Here is a 17,440-nt window from a genome sequence, read left to right as displayed (position 1 = left end):
GTAAATACCTAGGAGTGGAATTGCTGGATCATATCTAGGATCTTAAGCGGGTAGGAGACAGCCCAAGGCCCTCTGCTCCTCTGTTTCTTCATTCCCTTTCGGGGTGGCTCAAACAACCAGAACTTGCAACGCCCCACAGCGCGGCCAGCTCTGGCGCAGTGTGCACGCGGCGCGCAGTCTGACCTCCGCTCCCCCAGGGGGCGCTGCACACAGCCCCTTCCCCGCCGTCAAGACCACGCGCCAGCCGGAAGCGTTTCCGCCGAGCGCACTTCCGCCCTGAGGCCGCGGGGCGCCCTGGGCGCATGTGCGGCTGCGCGGGCTGCGACCGACGAGCGGGGAGCCGGGCCGGGGCGCCGGTGAGGGCGCGTCGCCGGCATCATGTCCCACCTGCCGATGAAGCTGCTGCGCAGGAAGATCGAGAAGCGGAACCTCAAGTTGCGCCAGCGGAACCTGAAGCTGCAGGGTGAGAGGCGCCCGCGGCGGCTCCGCTGGCTGCGGGGACCCCCTTGGGCCGGGGCAGCGGGGCGCAGAGGCGCCCCGAACCCCCTTGTGGCTCCGGCACCGCCCCGGGGGAGTGTGCCGCGTCCCACGGGACAGGGCGGCCGGGACAGCCGCCGGCGCGCTCGCCGCGGGGCCCGCACCTGCCGCCGGCTCCCTGAACCCCGGGGTGTCCCACACATGGACGGCGAGGGCCCCCCCCTCCCCCAGCCCCGTCCTGCTTCTAGCAAACCCGCCTTTTCCACTCACACCTCCCGGTTCTGGCTCCTGCTCACCACCCTCAGGGCCCTCGTCCTCCCCGCTCCCTCCCCCCTGTTCCAGGCAGACACGTGCAACGTCCTCATGATTTTTCATGTCATCTATTAAATGTCTGTATTTCCTTTTAAGATTTGATTTATTTATACAAGAGCTGGGGTATAGGCCAGGGGTGCGGGGGGTGAGAGAGTCACCAGAGACAGAGCAGGGAACAGAACAGGCAGCTCAGCTGAAATACACTGCTGAGGGGAGCAGCTGGGAGACCGGAGAGGTCTGCCAGGCCACGTGGGTACCTCCATGGCCAGCTGAGAATTGAACCCGCGCTGCGTTCAACCCGCTGCGCCACCAGGAAGGCCTTAAATGTTTATATTTCTTTTTTTTTATTTATACAATAACTGGGGGACAGGCCAGAGGTGTGGGGGTGAGAGGATTCACCGGAGACAGTGGGGAGCAGAACAAGTGGGTTGACTGAGCTACACTGCTGAGGGGAGCAATGGGAGAGTTAGGGGAGGTCTGCTGCACCATGTGGATATCTCCCCGGCCGGCAGGGAATCGAACCCGCACTTCAGAGATTGCGGATAGCTTCACGGCGCTGCACGCAACCCACTGCGCCGCCAGGGAGGCCCAGAATGTCTGTATTTCTTGCAAACAAAAGTGTCATTCTTCATACACCTTTCCGGTACCATTTCCAAGCCTTACCCATCTTCTTTCTTATCTCAACTTCCTTCACCTTCCAATCAGGGTCTTATTGCTCACGAGGAACGCACAGTCTCTTCTGCCCTATCTTCTCATCACTCCCAACCTCAGGTTACAAATTCTTGAGATTGTCTCCTTATTTGTCTCCTTCACAAAGATTTACACGGAAAGGATTTTATACGAATGAAAGATTTTTATTGCCTACCTATTTGCTGTCCTAATTTCTTGACAGTGGGTGGAGATCTGGAAGGTTTTATGTTTCCTTTTGGGGTCTTGTATAGAATATACCTCCTTAGAGCAACGTTGGGGGCATCTTGCTTTACCCCAGTTGGTTTTCAACAGAAGTTGAAAGAAATCCCTGAAAGAGATAGCAGAATTGTAGGCTTTACGAATGTTACTGAAATTCCTTTATATTACCCCTTCCTATGAACAAAATACAGCATTACTACTTCTTGATAGAGGCATAGCTAACAATTTGAGTAAATTGCAATATTTTCCTATAGTAAACAGGGAAGCTTTTTGTAAAGACAGTCTAAGGCACTTATATGATAAATATTGGGGGTGAATAGTGGTTTCATCAATAAAATTTGTGATTCAGTGCCATTTAGAAAAATTGAGTTTTGAGTGTTTTGAAGTTGAGAAACTTTCCTTGTGTAAGATGTAAATCTGCTTCACTATACCAACTAGTTTTGTGTTCATCAAACACCTAATATTAAAGTGTATATTTTGTAAACACCATTGTCTGACCCTGTTAATTATTTAACCTCATTGAAGTTATTCTGTCATGGACTTTTAAATCCTTAAGGTCAGAGAAGTGGTGTTTTGAAGTTAAAAATCTTTGCAGCTTTCCTTTTCCAGCATTTTTCCTTTAAGGATTTTTCTTTTTCTGTAATAAAATTGAAAGTGTAATAATGCACATGAAAGGGAAACCACATAATTTCAGCCCTGAAATCCACGGACTTTTTTACTTGGTAAAAAAAAGTGAACCTTTCTAAGTAAACCCCCCCTTTATTATAATGCACTTTTTTTTTTTTTTTAAGGGGCTTCATTGGCGAGTCTGTCAGAAAGTCAAAATGGAAATGTGTCTGAAGAAACCGTCGGAGGTGGAAAAGTCAAAAAATCCTTAAAACAGTCTATGAATGTGGACTTGCCAGGAGCCCAAAATGGAGATGTGTCTAACGAGACAGTGAAAAAAGTAAAAGTTAAAAAATCCCTCAAACAATCTATGAAAGTGCGCTTGTCAGAAACCCAAAATGGAGATGTGTCTAAAGAGACAATGAAAAATGTAAAAGTTAAAAAATCCCTCAAACAATCTCCAAAAATGGGCTTGTCAGAAACCCAAAATGGAGATGTAGCTAAAGAAACTGTAGAAAATGTGAAAGTTAAATCCCCTAAGAAATCTACCGTGTTAACCAATGGTGAAGCACCAACACAAACTCCTAATCCAGAATCAAAGAAGAAGAGAAAGAAGAAGAAAAAGAGAAAGATAGTGGATGATGCTGGACCTGGTAGGTGCTTTGTTTTCTCTGAACTTCAACCATTCAAGCAGTTTCTCACAGTTGCCATCACACCTTCCTTTCATTAGTGTGTCCACACAATGTGCAGGAATCTCCTGGATGTGTAAGTAGAGCAGAAACTATCCTCTTAGCTAAAGGGAACGCTGGGGGGATATTAACCTCAGTATATTGAGCAGCATGTCCTGCATCTTAACCTCTTGCGCCACCAGGGAGCCCCCCCGATCATTTTTCAATGGCATAATATATTAAGCCTAGGAGGTGAAGTTTTGTTGGCAAATCTGCATCATTCCCCTCGTTTTTAAAGTTAACCAGATCTTTAATCATGAAAAAAAATCCTTAGTAAATTAAAAGTGAATAATGTATTAAGCTTTTGAAAATACACCTCGTTGCATCACACATCTTTTATTTTGTGATATATATGATACCGTTAATTTTAAGAAAAAAAAATATTTTTTAATCTTTAAAACCAAAGATACCAAAAAAGCAAAAATTGAAGACAAAGGTGAATCTGAAGAAGATGCCCAGGAGGCTCCTGAAGAAGAAGAAGACAGTGTGGAGAAGCCAGGTGACGAGGAAGAGGACAGTGAGGTGCCCAGTCTACCTCTGGGACTGACAGGTAACCTACAGGAAGTTTTTCAACTAGATCTTTAAAATGTGTGCCCTTCTGGAATATAAGATTTGATGGTTCAATTGTTACTTTTCACTTACCTGGAGAAAATAAGTGTGTTTATGTATCTTTCCCCTGCTTTTTATCTTGTACTTTGTGTCCCTTAGTTCTTGTTTCTCCTCTAATTTCTTTCTTCTCTCCATTCCTAATCCTGAATGTTTTGATCTGTACACAGCTTCTAGGACCCTTTGTTCCTCTGATTTGTGATTTTCTGAAGCTTGTTCCACTTTGTAGCAAGGAAGTCATTGGACTAAAAGTCGGGAGTTGAGTTTGATGCTGGCTCATTTACTACTAAGAAAAGTGTGATAAAATTAATATTGTGGGGAGGGACATGTGCTGAGGTGGCCTCCTTTGGTGTTTTATCTTTATCTGTAAAATCAAGTGTCTAGACGAGAGACCTCTCCCATCTCAACCCATGCTCCCATGCATAGTAGTTATTGAGTTGTTTGGTTTGGGTGGTTGTTAAAATACTGAGGCCCAACCCCAGGCCTACTTTATTAAAATTGCATAGTTATGGCAGTGCTTCTAGCAGGGAAGTTTTGCCTCCCAGGTAAGGTGGCCGGCTCATGCCAGTTTGCCAAGAATTTGCTAGTTTTAGTGTTGAAAGTCCTGGGAGCCATGTACCTCCTCTGACCCTGGCAAATCAATGAGGGTTGGCCACCAACATTTTTGGTTGCCAGAACTGAAGGCTGGCTACTGGCATCTAGGGTACAGTTCAGGAGTGCCACAGGGCATACTGTAATGCATAAGGACCACCTCTCACAAAGAATTGTCTAACCCAAAACATCTTTAGTGTCAGTGTTAACAATACTTGGGTTACTGCCAGGATGTGTGGGGGTGGGGAGATCCTGGGGTAGTTTTGATGCCCTTGATGCCCTTTCCCTGTAAAGAACCACTGCCCCGTTGATAAGTTTTATAGTCTCTCTCTGACTCTTACCACTTAATCTTTGGGAAATGAGATTAGCTATTCTTTTTTTTTTTTTTTTTTAGATTTATTTGTTTATACAAGAACTAGGGTACAGGTCAGAGGCGCGGGAGGGTGAGAAGATTCACCAGAGAGAGCTGGGAGCAGAACTGGCAGACAGACTGTAATACACTGCTGAGGGGAGCAGCAAGCGAGGCAGGAGGTCTGCCACACCATGTGGGTTTCTCCTTGGCAGGCCAAGAATCGAACCCGCGCCACAGAGGCTGTGGACAGCTTCACAGCGCTGCGCTCAATCTGCTGCACAACCAGGGAGGCCCTTAGCTATTCTTTTAATAAACTTCATACTCAGAAGACAACGGGTACCCATCCCTTGTTATTTTGTGACAGTATAGACACTAGACTATATAAACAGCCATCAGCAGTGAAGAAACTTCAAAGGTTTAAGTTGTTCTCTTAATATTATATAGTAATGGTTGTGGTTTAGTCTCTTCTCACTGGAAGATGTGCGTCCAAGCTTGATTCCAACCCAGAAGTGCAATCAGCAAAAGTAATTTAGATAGATGACTATTAACAATCAAAAGATAAATTTGTTAATGATAAATTGTCTTCTCTTTAGGAGCTTTTGAGGATACTTCGTTTGCTTCTCTAGCTAATCTTGTCAATGAGAACACTCTGAGGGCAATAAAAGAAATGGGCTTTACAAACATGACTGAAATTCAACATAAAAGTGTCAGACCACTTCTGGAAGGCAGGTATGATTAACAGTGATGTTTAAGCATTAGTGTTTCAATCCGTAGTGCTACATTAAAAGAATTAAAACATTGTTGATTTTACACTGTGTTGGATTACCTGCATTAAAGGCTTAAGTTACTGATATTTGGAGAAAGCTTACTTCTGATTTATAGCACTGTTCTTACTTCTGGGTTATTTCCGACCCAGAAGTGATAGATTCTGACCCAGGTGATAGATTTCAGTGATGAGAAGGTAGGGACCTTGTCCTTCTTTTTCATGTTCCATCTTTAGTGCCTAAAACATGTGGTAGTACATGAAAAGTATTTCCTAAATAAGTACTGAATTAGTAGATCGAATGTCTTCTTTCTCTTTTTGATATTTAGGGATCTTCTAGCAGCTGCAAAAACAGGTAGTGGCAAAACCCTTGCCTTTCTCATCCCTGCAGTGGAACTCATTGTTAAATTGAAGTTCATGCCCCGGAATGGTAAGCCTTTGATCTGATTATTTCTTTTTTTTTAATATTTATTTATTTATTTATACAAGCACTGGGTACAGTCAGAAATGCGGGAGGGTGAGAGAATTCACCAGAGCCAGAGCGGGGAGCAGAGCAGGCAGAAGGACCAAAGTACACTGCTGAGGGGAGCAGCGGGCGGCAGAAGAGGTCTGCGGGCCATGTGGGACCCTCCTCCGGTGGCCGGGGAGCAGCCGGGGATCGAACCGGCGCTGCAGAGGCTGCGGGCAGCTTGGCAACCCAGCGCTCAACCGCTGCACCACCGGGGAGGCCCTGATCTGATTATTTCAGCTATCATTTCACTAGAAGTTAAATGTAACTGCTGTGGACTTGTGGTAACTCAATTAGATTTTTTACAAACATATTTCATTTTTTGTGGTTTAGGAACAGGAGTCCTTATCCTCTCACCTACTAGGGAACTGGCCATGCAAACTTTTGGTGTTCTTAAGGAGCTGATGACTCACCATGTTCACACGTATGGGTTAATAATGGGTGGCAGCAATAGATCTGCAGAAGCACAGAAGCTTGCTAATGGGATCAACATCATTGTGGCCACACCAGGTCGTCTCCTGGACCATATGCAAGTAAGGGAACTCTCTTAGGTAGTACTGGACCTGTCTCATTGTCTCAAGTGAAATATAAACCTGACAGCTAATAGTTGTCTTTGTCCTCTGTCTTATTAGAATACCCCAGGGTTTATGTATAAAAACCTCCAGTGTCTGGTTATTGATGAAGCTGATCGGATCTTGGATGTAGGATTTGAAGAGGAATTAAAGCAAATTATTAAACTTCTGCCAAGTAAGTAGGTGGCATGGCATGTGGTTTGTAAAAACTTAGGAGTAGGTGAGAGATGTGCCTATGCAAATACTAGATATTTATAGTGTAGGCAAGTGAAGTAATTGTTCCATTTAACCTAAAAGGTAGTTTGCAATATAAATCCAGCATCCTTAAATACTGTGGTTTTACTATTTTAGAGTTCAGCCTTCCTGACATATCTCATTAACTCCCCACTTTCTCCCTCCTGTCTCACATTATCTTAGCTCATGTTGCATCTCCCAGGTAGCAATAGACTTGTTGCCTGCTGTGTTTTATTTGAATTGTGCATACCGTGGTTATAATTACATTAAAAACTGTTTATGTCTGTAATAAGTCCATGACTCCATTCATTGTGATTTTTTTTTAATGCTCGCTTGGCATACAATTCACTAATGGTCTTGAACACATTTTAAATGTACAGTTTGGTGTGTTTTGACATGTTTAGTCTGAAAACATCAGTCAATACAGTGAACGTCTCCATAACCCTCAAAAATTTCTTTGTGTGCCTTTGTATTCCGTCATCCCTTTGTATTCCTTTCATTCCATCTCTCAGTCACATCTCTCTCCCAAGGGACTGTCAGTCAGCTAGCTGTCACTGTAGATCAGTTGTATTTTCTCGAGATTTATGTGAAAGGAATCATACTGTATTGCTCTTTTTGTCTGATTCTTTTGCTCTGCAAATTTTTTAGCGATCCATCATCTATCCTACCGCATGTATCAGTACTTACTCAGTTTGTGAAATACCCCATCTTGTTTATTCATTCAACTGTTGATTGCTGATTGTGGTATTTAAAGGTTTAGGCTATTACAAGTAAAGTTGCTGTGAACATTCATATATAGCACTTTTTCTGAGCATATATTTTGTCTTGAGTAGCTAGGAATGGAGTGACTGGTGTATGTTTAATTCATATCATTTTGTAATCCCTTCAGCAGTGTGCAAGAGTGCCACTTACTCAGTTATTTTGACTGTTCTTGCCCTTTGCATGTCTATATCAATTTTCAAATCAGTTTGTCAGTTCCCATCCCCTAAACAAATCATCTGAGATATTGATTAGGAGTGTATTGAATAAAGATGATTGGTACAAGACAATATTGAATCACTTGATCTGTGAATAAGGTGTATCTCCATTTATTAGCTCTTGAATTCATCTTCACAATGTTTTAGAGTTTTCATTGTACTAGTTTTTACACATCCTTTGTCAGAATCATCCCTAATGTTTCGTTAATTTTTTATTTCAAATCATTATTTGTGCATGTGGATACAGTTGATTTTTGTATATTGATTCTGTATGTGGCAAAGTAATGATTACTCAACTAGATTGTTCAATATGACCTTTCAGATTATCTTAGCCATTGGATTTGCTAAATAGGCAGTCATGTCATTTACAAATTAAAAAGTAAATAAAATGTTTTACTTAATCTACTGCTTGCACTCACCAGGACTGCTAATATAATACTAACTAGAAGTGGCAAGAGAGGCCATCTGTGCCTCATTCTTCACCTTAATGGAGGAAAACATTCAGTCTTTTATCATGAAATATGGTATCAGCTATAAATTTTTTTTTGCAGTTACCCGTTAGTCAGAAATAGTTGTGTAATTTTGTCCAGTGCATTTTGAAATGTCCTGTGGAGTTTGTGAAGAATTGATGATATTTCTTCCTAAATGTTTGCTAGAATTCCCCATTGGAGGCCATTGGAGTAGCATTTTCTTTGCATGATTATTTTAAATATATTTTCTTTAATATATATAAGACTGTTCTGGTTTTCTATTTCTTCTTGAGTAAACTTTAGCAATTTGTCTTTCAAGGAAATTGTCCACTTATCTAAGTTGTCAAATTTATGGACACGATCATGATTATTTACCCTTAGCCTTTTAATACCTCTAGCAATAGCGCCTCTCCCATTCTTGCTAGTTCTCCTTGGGGCACATGTAGTTGTGAAGCAATTATAAAGAATCCCTGAAAGATTATTTTTATGTGTATCTGCTTTTAGCACGTAGACAGACCATGCTCTTTTCTGCAACACAAACTCGGAAAGTTGAAGATCTGGCGCGGATTTCTCTGAAAAAGGAGCCACTGTATGTTGGTGTTGATGATGATAAAGCTAATGCAACAGTGGATGGTCTTGAGCAGGTACTTTTTTTTGTCAATATCTTAAATTTTAAGTATCTCTTTTGATATTTCCTTACAGTTTTTTAGGATTTCTTCAGCAGATCATCCAGAAAGAAGATGGGTTAATGAACTTTTAATTCAAATATACTAAACTTGGGTTTTGAGTCTCTGACTGCTCATGTTTTATCTCTTGAACGCTGAGAAATTGAATCAGCTGTCTTTACTCTTTATCTTAACAATTTGCCACCTGGGAGGCATTATTAATCACTGCTAGATGCAGCCAACAACAAAAATCTCTTGCTATAAGATCGGTGAGATAGAAGATAGACTGTTTCAGGTATGTAGCTATGGAAGATTGGAAATGAGGTGACAAAGATCCAGAGTAGGTAGATCGTACATAAGACTTTACGGTTGAGTCTTTTTTTTGATTTTAAAAAAAGGTTGCTCAACCTTGTTAACTTGTTTAGGATAGTGCACGTAAGCTGTGATTACTGAGATCTTCCAGTTAGAAAACTTAAATGAGTCACTGATTTGCTTTGGAGGTCCCAAATAATAGATATGTTAATAAATTATGGTTATAAGAATTTTTGATAATGAATAATCTCAGAAGTATGTAAAGTATTAAGTATTCATTTATTGCAGCCAGTAAAAGTAATCAAAAGCTAAAATTGGCATTGTTTTAGGAATGCTCTGTTATAATGAAAACAGTAATTATGCTGTATGTAGTTTATGCTCAATATCATACTATATTGGTTCATAAAGCTGAAGTGTCTATCATTTTGTCTCTCTTTACCTGAACCACTTCTAGGGATATGTTGTTTGTCCTTCCGAAAAGAGATTCCTTCTACTCTTCACTTTCCTTAAGAAGAATCGAAAGAAGAAATTAATGGTCTTCTTTTCATCCTGTAAATCTGTGAAATACCACTATGAGCTGCTGAACTACATCGATTTGCCTGTTTTGGCCATTCATGTACGTGATTATGAGTTTATTAAAAATAGGTTATGCTTAGCGAGTTGTATAGGTGGTGCAGTTTGAGGTGTTACTTTGCTAATCATAACTCTAAGTAGTTTGACCAGCATTGGGTGATGGATCCTCTGTGGAGGGACCTTTGCTTGGCCTGGAGGGATGAGGACCACAACGCAGTAAGGGATGTCTTCCACTTAATAGGACATAAGCCAAAGAGTAAACCTGAAATAAATCAGGTTAGCAGCTCCACGGTTTGAGTTTCTTCATCTGGGCACCGCAGAGACAGCTTCAAGGTTCCCACTCTAATGGATATTTTATTTGATTCTAGGGAAAGCAGAAGCAAAACAAGCGAACAACCACGTTCTTCCAGTTCTGCAATGCGGATTCAGGGATACTCCTGTGTACAGATGTAGCAGCTAGAGGGCTGGATATTCCTGAAGTTGACTGGATTGTTCAGTATGACCCTCCTGATGATCCCAAGGTAACTGGCCTCCTTGTGGTTTCTCCTGAATGGCTCTACCTTAAGGACCTCACTGACTCCCAGGCATATTTCACAGTCAAAGGTGTGTCCCTTAGTGACTGGCACCACGTTTTCCTGTACAGTGACTGCAGTATTTTTCTGGTGCTGATCGCACTTGGGATTTTGGTGGGACCTAAAGGGCATGTGCAGAGAGATTTTTGAGAGGCCACAAGGGAACGTGAGTTTAGGAGTGTATGTCCTAGAACCATCTCTTAAAAGCAATAGGTGTCAAAAGGAAATAAAATTTGCTTACAAAGCTCTATAAGTGTCTGTAGTATATGTAGTGGAACAAGCTTTAAGTGTTTTAAACAATTAATAGATTATATGAGTTGTCAGCCCAGCATTTAAATGTGTTTGAGAAAGCCATTTTGAAGATGCAGCACTCTTAATAGGTCATTTTATTAGAGGTTCTGTGGATGTCATGTCCTATCTTCCTTTAACCTCGGTCATTTTCCTCTTAGACCTCTTTGGGGGTGGTGCCTGCAGACAGAAATGGTGACTGACTTTGGACAATGGTGGTAGCGGTGTGGCACAGCCTTGAGGTTGGGGTGCCATTTCATACAGATGTGCAGACACACTTCTATCCACTATGAGCAAGCTCTGGAAATGCAGACATCTTAACAAGTCCCCGTGTTAACTCATTTTCTTTTCCCAACAAAGGAATATATACATCGTGTGGGAAGAACAGCAAGAGGCCTAAACGGAAGGGGACATGCTTTGCTCATTCTGCGCCCAGAAGAATTGGGTTTCCTTCGTTACTTGAAGCAATCCAAGGTAAGAGCTTTGCTTGGTAAGTCCTAAGTTGGGAATACACTTGATACTCTTGATAGGAGTTACTTGCCAGTGTGATGTCCCGAAGCACGGTGTCCAGCTGCATCTTAGGAGTCGTGAGTGTAGTACAGTTAGAGAAGTGGTAGCAGCAGCGGAGCAGATAAGGCCAATGTGGGTCTGGCCCAGGAAGGGAACAGAGGAACTGCCCAGCCCTGTGTGAACCCTTCCTCGCTCCTTTCATGCTCCCTCACATCTGCTCACTCTGCTTCTGCTCCCCTCACCCAGTCTTCTCTGCCTCTTTTTTTTTTTTTTTAAGGTTTATTTATTTATGAATATAAGAACTGGGGTATGGGGGGGGGGGCAGTGAGAGGATTCACCAGAGACAGAGTGGGGAACAGAACACGCAGACTGACTGAAATACACTGCTGAGGGGAGCAACGGGAGAGGTCTGCTGCACCATGTGGTTATCTCCCTGGCCAGGGATCGAACTCGTGCTGCAGTGGCTGTGGATAGCTTCATAGTTTGCATCTTAACCCATTGCACCACTAAGGAGGCCCTTCTCTGCCTCTTCATCCCACCGTCTCTCCCTCTCACCTCACCTGGAGCAGTGGGCAATCCATCTCCTCCCCTTCTCTGCCTCCTTGTATCCCTTATTCATCAACACTGTTTTGCCTTCAGTCTCTCCCCTACAGTTAGCACTTTCATCATCCATGTCTCTCACTAAAATAAAAGGAATTTCAACCCTAAATCTGTTCTCCTGCCACTCTCTCTAGCATGGCGACTCACTGCAGGTTACCTTTCTTCAGTCTACCGTTTTCTGGAAAACTGGGTTATAGTTTCTCCATTTCCTTTCTGATCACCCTCCAATCTACCCACATCTGCCTTTGACCTCACCCTATCCCACCAAAAATTGTATCATTAGAATCCTGTGTTCCCTTTGTTGCTTGGGAGTGTGGGTAGAACAGCCAGAGGCCTAAACGGAATGGGAAATGCTTTGCTCTTGGGAGATCTTGGGAGTGCTCGTCAGGCTTTCTCCTTGGTGTTTTCTTCCTCCCTGGCCTCGCCAGGTGCAAGACGGCAAATAGGTGCAGTACCAGAGTCCTCGGCCTTTGCGCTGTCCTCTGGTGCATAGGGTTTCAGCTAGCTGCTGTCTTCTGGGAGCTCCCTCCGTATTCCCACAGCACAAATGTTCCTCAGGTTGTCCTCTCTCCCACAAGACTACAAGCTCTCTGAGAGCAGGATCTGTGACTTGGGCAGCCATTTTCTCTCCAACTTCTGGTACATGTCTGGCACTTTTCCACTGATCTAATAACTGATAAGAAATGCTTCTTGGAGGAGGAGTCTGTCATTGTGACCTCTGGTGTCACAAACCCCGGTCACAGGCAGTGTGGTTCAGGCAATTCTCCTGAGCGTCGGGCTGCTTGTTGCGTGTAGAGAGCCTTACTTAGAAAAGTTTCATTGGGCCTCCCTGGTGGCCCAATGAAGGGATTAAGATGCAACCTATGGGGCCTCCCCAGAGGCGCAGCGGTTGAGCGCTGGGTTGCGAAGCTACCCGCAGACTCAGCAGCACTGGTTCAATCCCCGGCTGCTCCCCGGCCACCGGAGGAGGGTCCCACATGGCACGCAGACCTCTCCTGCCGCCCGCTGCTCCCCTCAGCAGTGTCCTTCTGCCTGCTCTGCTCCCCACTCTGGCTCTGGTGAATTCTCTCACCCTCCTGCGCTTCTGACTGTACCCAGTGCTTGTATAAATAAACAAATACATAAATACATACATACATACATACATACATACATACATACATACATAAATCTTAAAAAAAAAAAAGATGCAACCTATGAAGCAATCCGCAGCCACTGCAGCACAAGTTTGATCCCCAGCCAGGGAGAAACCCACATAGTTCAGCAGACCTCTCCTGTCTTGCCCGCTGCTCCCCTCAGCAGTGTATTTCAGTCAGTCTGCCTGTTCCGTTCCCAACTCTGTCTCTGGTGAATCCTCTCACCCCACCCCCTGCACTTCTGGCCTGTACCCCAGTTCTTGTATGCATAAATAAATAAATCTTTAAAAAAACAAAGTTTCATTGACTCATTGTCCCTGTCTAGCTCCTCACCTTTATTTTGGGAAAGTTCCATAGTACAATTGCGTGACATTAACAGAGGGAAGCTAAGACTGTCCCTTTGGCATTAGGAGACAGGGAGTGGATATCTGTCCCACAGGAATCACAGGGACCTGCTTATCCTCATCTCTTCCACACCCGATGAGCTGTCTTGGACCCCTCCCTGGCCGGTCCTTCACCTGTCAGCCGTTTGTGGACACGTGTCACTTTTTTCATTCATCTAAAAGTATGAATACTGATTCATCCTGGTTTACTTCTCTTCATGCTTTTGTTTTCTAGGTTCCATTAAGTGAATTTGAGTTTTCCTGGTCCAAAATTTCTAACATTCAGTCTCAGGTATGCTTTCTGTAAACATTTGAGAAGTGAGAGGTAGCCCAACTTCTTTATCCTCCAGGTCTCCTTTTACACAGAGACCCTTGGACTGTTTCTTAGTCGCTGGTTACCATATTCTGTGCTCACCTTCAGTCCATGCCTCACCAGAACTTTGATGTTCTTCCTGCAACCTGATTTTGCAAATATTACAAAGCTTGGAGGAAGTATATAGGAACAGATATAATTACAGAATGGTTTTGGGTGGTTTTTTATATATATATATATCTGATGTATGTATGTATACATACGTGTGTGTGGCCTGCTTTATTTATTTTACTAAAACCAGTGTTCCTTTCCATTTCAGCTTGAAAAACTGATTGAAAAGAACTACTTCCTTCATAAGTCAGCCCAGGAAGCATATAAGTCATACATTCGAGCATATGATTCTCATTCCCTGAAACAGATCTTTAACGTTAATAACTTAAATTTGCCTCAAGTTGCTCTGTCGTTTGGTTTCAAGGTGCCTCCTTTTGTTGATTTGAGTATCCTTTTCATCGTTGTTCTGAATTCATCTGGGGACTAATGGTCAGACGCTTTAATGGAGGCAGATGGGAGCTTACTCTTGGTTTGGCATGTGCTCTGACTGAGGCCTGGAGGCCGAGCTGTTCTGTCCCAGTCACTGCCCACCAGTGCCTGCATGGGGTCATCAGAGAGTAGTTACAGGGTTGGGGATTACAGAAAAAAAGACTTGTTTCTGACTTGGGCCTTAAAACAGAAGAAAATTTTCACTGGCAGACGGTGCCCAAGGGGGAGAAGCACAGAGGGTGACATTGCAGGGATTATGTGGTGCTGAGGCTTCACTGTGCAAGGTACTTGGAGGAGCAGGATGTCCTGAAGCTGAAGAAACATCCTTTGCAAGGATGTTTGTCCTCTCAGCCATTGAAGGATTTCACACAGGGAAGCTGCAAGATCAACAAAAGAAAATAAAATTTAAGTGCTACTCAAGATGGAAGGGGAAGGATTGGGAATATCTCTAGTTGCCTCTGTTGGAATTTGTGTGTCTGCTTTGTTAGCACATTTCAACAGAAGAAAATGAATCAGGTAAAGTGAGGCCTGGTATTACCGCTATGACGGTGACACCCATGGGACCAAATTTTGAGTCACCATCCTCGTGGTTGGCACTGAGTGAATGTCTTTTGCATTGAATATAGGTTTAGCCACATAAAGGAAAAAACAACTTCATTTGGGTAAATATTTCTGAAAGCATTCTGAACAGGGGTGAAAATCATTTATTTTGACACAGGTGTTATTAACATGGTCTATAAACTTGCTAATTTACCTCTTAACTCCTTATGAGTAATTGCAATTTGTGTGGAAAAAATAATGTAATCATAAGCTGGGTTTATTCAGTACCTGCTGATTTTATTCTAAGGTCATGACAACTCCTAATTTTCTGGAATGAGATTGCCTGGCTTAGGTTCACAGGCTTATGCCATTGAGGGACAGCATTGTGCCTGGTTTGAGCTCTTAGTAGACTTGAGTTATTCTTGTGTCGCTTGATTTCCTTAACATTCACCTTCAGACGTCAACACCAATGAAGGCAAGCAGAGAAAGAGAGGAGGTGGTGGTGGATTTGGCTACCAGAAAGCCAAGAAAATTGAGAAGTCCAAGATCTTCAAGCACATAAGCAAGAAATCATCTGACAGCAGGCAGTTCTCTCATTGAAGACACACCCTCCTTTCGTCTTGAATAGCTTTGTTTTAAAATGGGTTTTTCTTCCTTGTTCTAACAAAGAAATTTTTGTACTGTTAGGATTTGGACCAATCAAATAAGAGTATAAATTGACTTAGGTTGCAAGCACTAAGCACAGTTATTTCCAGCAAGTCTTTTGTTTTGGGATATACAAAAAGTTGTTTTCCTTGATTGCCCAAGAGCAAAGCAGGGGGATCTGTTTGTCTTTGTTGTGATAATAGAATTTTTTTTTAAGTTCAAATGTTCTCCAAAAACTCGTCATTGTTTTAATGAATTATTTTTATACCTTTCCTCCCTGGTGTCTGAAGACATCTGCAGCACCCACGGTGACCAGCCTGCTATAAGGCAGGTGCCCGCACATTGCCAGGTGGTGGTGGTAATGAGGAAGTTCTCCCCATTTATTCTTTAGTTTTGGTTGATTGTTGGACCTTTACAGTAGTTTTCTCCCCTCCTGAAAATGCTGCAGTATAAAAGGGTAAGAGCTTTGGGAAATCACTGAGACATGCCTTAGGTAAAAGGTGGCGTTGATTTTGTGTACACCAGATGTTAGAACAGTGGATCTGTCTCAGTCTTTTTTTTTTTTTTTTCTTTAAGGTACAAGAAATGTGGGTTTTCATTACTTGTGTAAAGTACCCTTAACAGTCCTAATGTTTGGGATGAGGGCTACAAATCTGAGGCTCTTGAGCCTCATTTACACCAGTGGGGATATAATCTGCTGTGTTCCATTTGGTAACTGTCAAAGTCCATTTTTTAAAAATTTGACCAAATTCATTCAAATTTGTTGATTTCACGTGGTTTGGATTTGGGCAAGTCTTTCCAACTCTGCGTAGTTGAAGGCAAAGCCAGTCCATCGTACAGTACACTGTGCATGTTAATATTGGCATCTTTTTGAGAAAAAAAATGCCTCTTCCAGATCCATAAAACAAAAATAGATTTATGGTAAAAATTGAAAATGCACAGAGGTCAGAAAGTATCAAAGAATGGTTTAAGCAGATAGGTTTGCTGGAGCTCTGAATCCCTAGTGTGTTTTATGTTGTATTTCTAGTGTGTTTTATAACTGCAAAATGGTTATTATATTTTGTAGTGATTCAGAACCAAAGTTGCTGGCATCATTCTGTTGTGCTAGTTGATATTAAATTATAAGTACAGTGAGAACATCAGATTAGAGCTTTCCGGTAGGAAATAATGTGAACAATATTCCACGCCTGGGCTTGACTGTCACCTCGCTGGACCTGACCTGGGTTTCACACCTTGCTTCCTGGGCTCCTGGCTTTGTAATAATTGTTTCCTGTCCACTAACTTGGGAAGTGGGGGCGGGGGAGGGGGTCATTTGCTTCAGAAATAATCATGTTTCTAAAAATAAGCAAAGCCAAGGGAAGAATAATCACTGAACAAAAGTGAATGTTGATGTTTCGCTATATAACCTGGTGTTTTGTATGCTTTTAATTTTTTATCAGAAGTGAAGTCACCCTCACCATTATTTGTAACCAGCTTGTTTCATAACATCATTTTTCAATGTCATTAAATAATTACATCAGTTTTGTGTTTCATTTATTGAAAAGCTTTGTTAACCCTTGCTTGGTCTGCTAGATGGTTCTAGATAACTGCTTGTCCCAGATTGCTCTTGTCTCAGCGAGTCTTGACACCATTGTTGACCTGCAGTGATTTTTGAATAGGTTGTGATTTTGTGAGATTTTGTGAGAAGTAAATAAAGAGGTGCAAAGTTTGTTCCTACTGGAAGATCCCTGGCCAGGGAGCTACCCACATGGCACAGCAGGCCTCTCCTTTCTTTCCCACTGCTACCCTCAGCAGTGGACTTCAGTGGATCCACCTGTTCTCCCTACTCTGTCTCTGGTGAAGCCTCTCACCGCCCCGCCCCCCACCTCTGGCCTAGACCCCAGCTTTTTAATGCATAAATAAACAAAAAGAGAGATACCTGCCCCAGGCCTAAATCAGTTACTAATAAAACCAAAGAACAGAAATAAGTAGCAGCCTCCTCCTCATCCAGCTTCCAGAGATGGTTCCAGCTGTGGCTTCCAGACTGCAGCTGTATAAACCAGATTGTAGCCATAACTGGCTGTGGTCCTGTCCAGTACCCCCTGCACCTGTTTCTGCCGCTATTCCAAGTCAGGTTCTCCAGCCGCCTGCATCATTTCAATTCATCTCTTCCATTGAGATCAGTTAGAGAGTCACTTTGTTGCTCATAATTAAGAAACTAGATAGAAACCTCAGACCCCTTAACATTCAGTGCCTCAGCTTTTGTTTCTATGTCTCCC

At 42.8% G+C, this 17,440-nt stretch overlaps 1 protein-coding gene across 1 annotated transcript; it reads left to right on the top strand.

The window, feature by feature from the left end:
- Window positions 1-312: 312 nt before the first annotated feature.
- On the top strand, window positions 313-15,137 carry DDX18 (DEAD-box helicase 18; the record flags this gene model as incomplete). The annotated part of the gene is made up of 14 exons (XM_084253174.1): window positions 313-463; window positions 2,670-2,957; window positions 3,439-3,582; window positions 5,175-5,310; window positions 5,674-5,774; window positions 6,186-6,385; window positions 6,485-6,599; window positions 8,610-8,749; window positions 9,537-9,698; window positions 10,024-10,176; window positions 10,876-10,989; window positions 13,380-13,436; window positions 13,777-13,954; window positions 14,995-15,137. Exons 1-14 carry the CDS (start codon window positions 379-381, stop codon window positions 15,135-15,137), a joined length of 2,016 nt encoding a protein of 671 aa, XP_084109300.1. The 5' UTR covers window positions 313-378.
- Window positions 15,138-17,440: the final 2,303 nt, after the last annotated feature.

The sequence above is a fragment of the Talpa europaea genome (assembly GCF_964194135.1).
Source record: "Talpa europaea genome assembly, chromosome: 1".
Taxonomy (NCBI): domain Eukaryota; kingdom Metazoa; phylum Chordata; class Mammalia; order Eulipotyphla; family Talpidae; genus Talpa; species Talpa europaea.
This window is presented reverse-complemented; position numbering and strand designations above follow the sequence as displayed.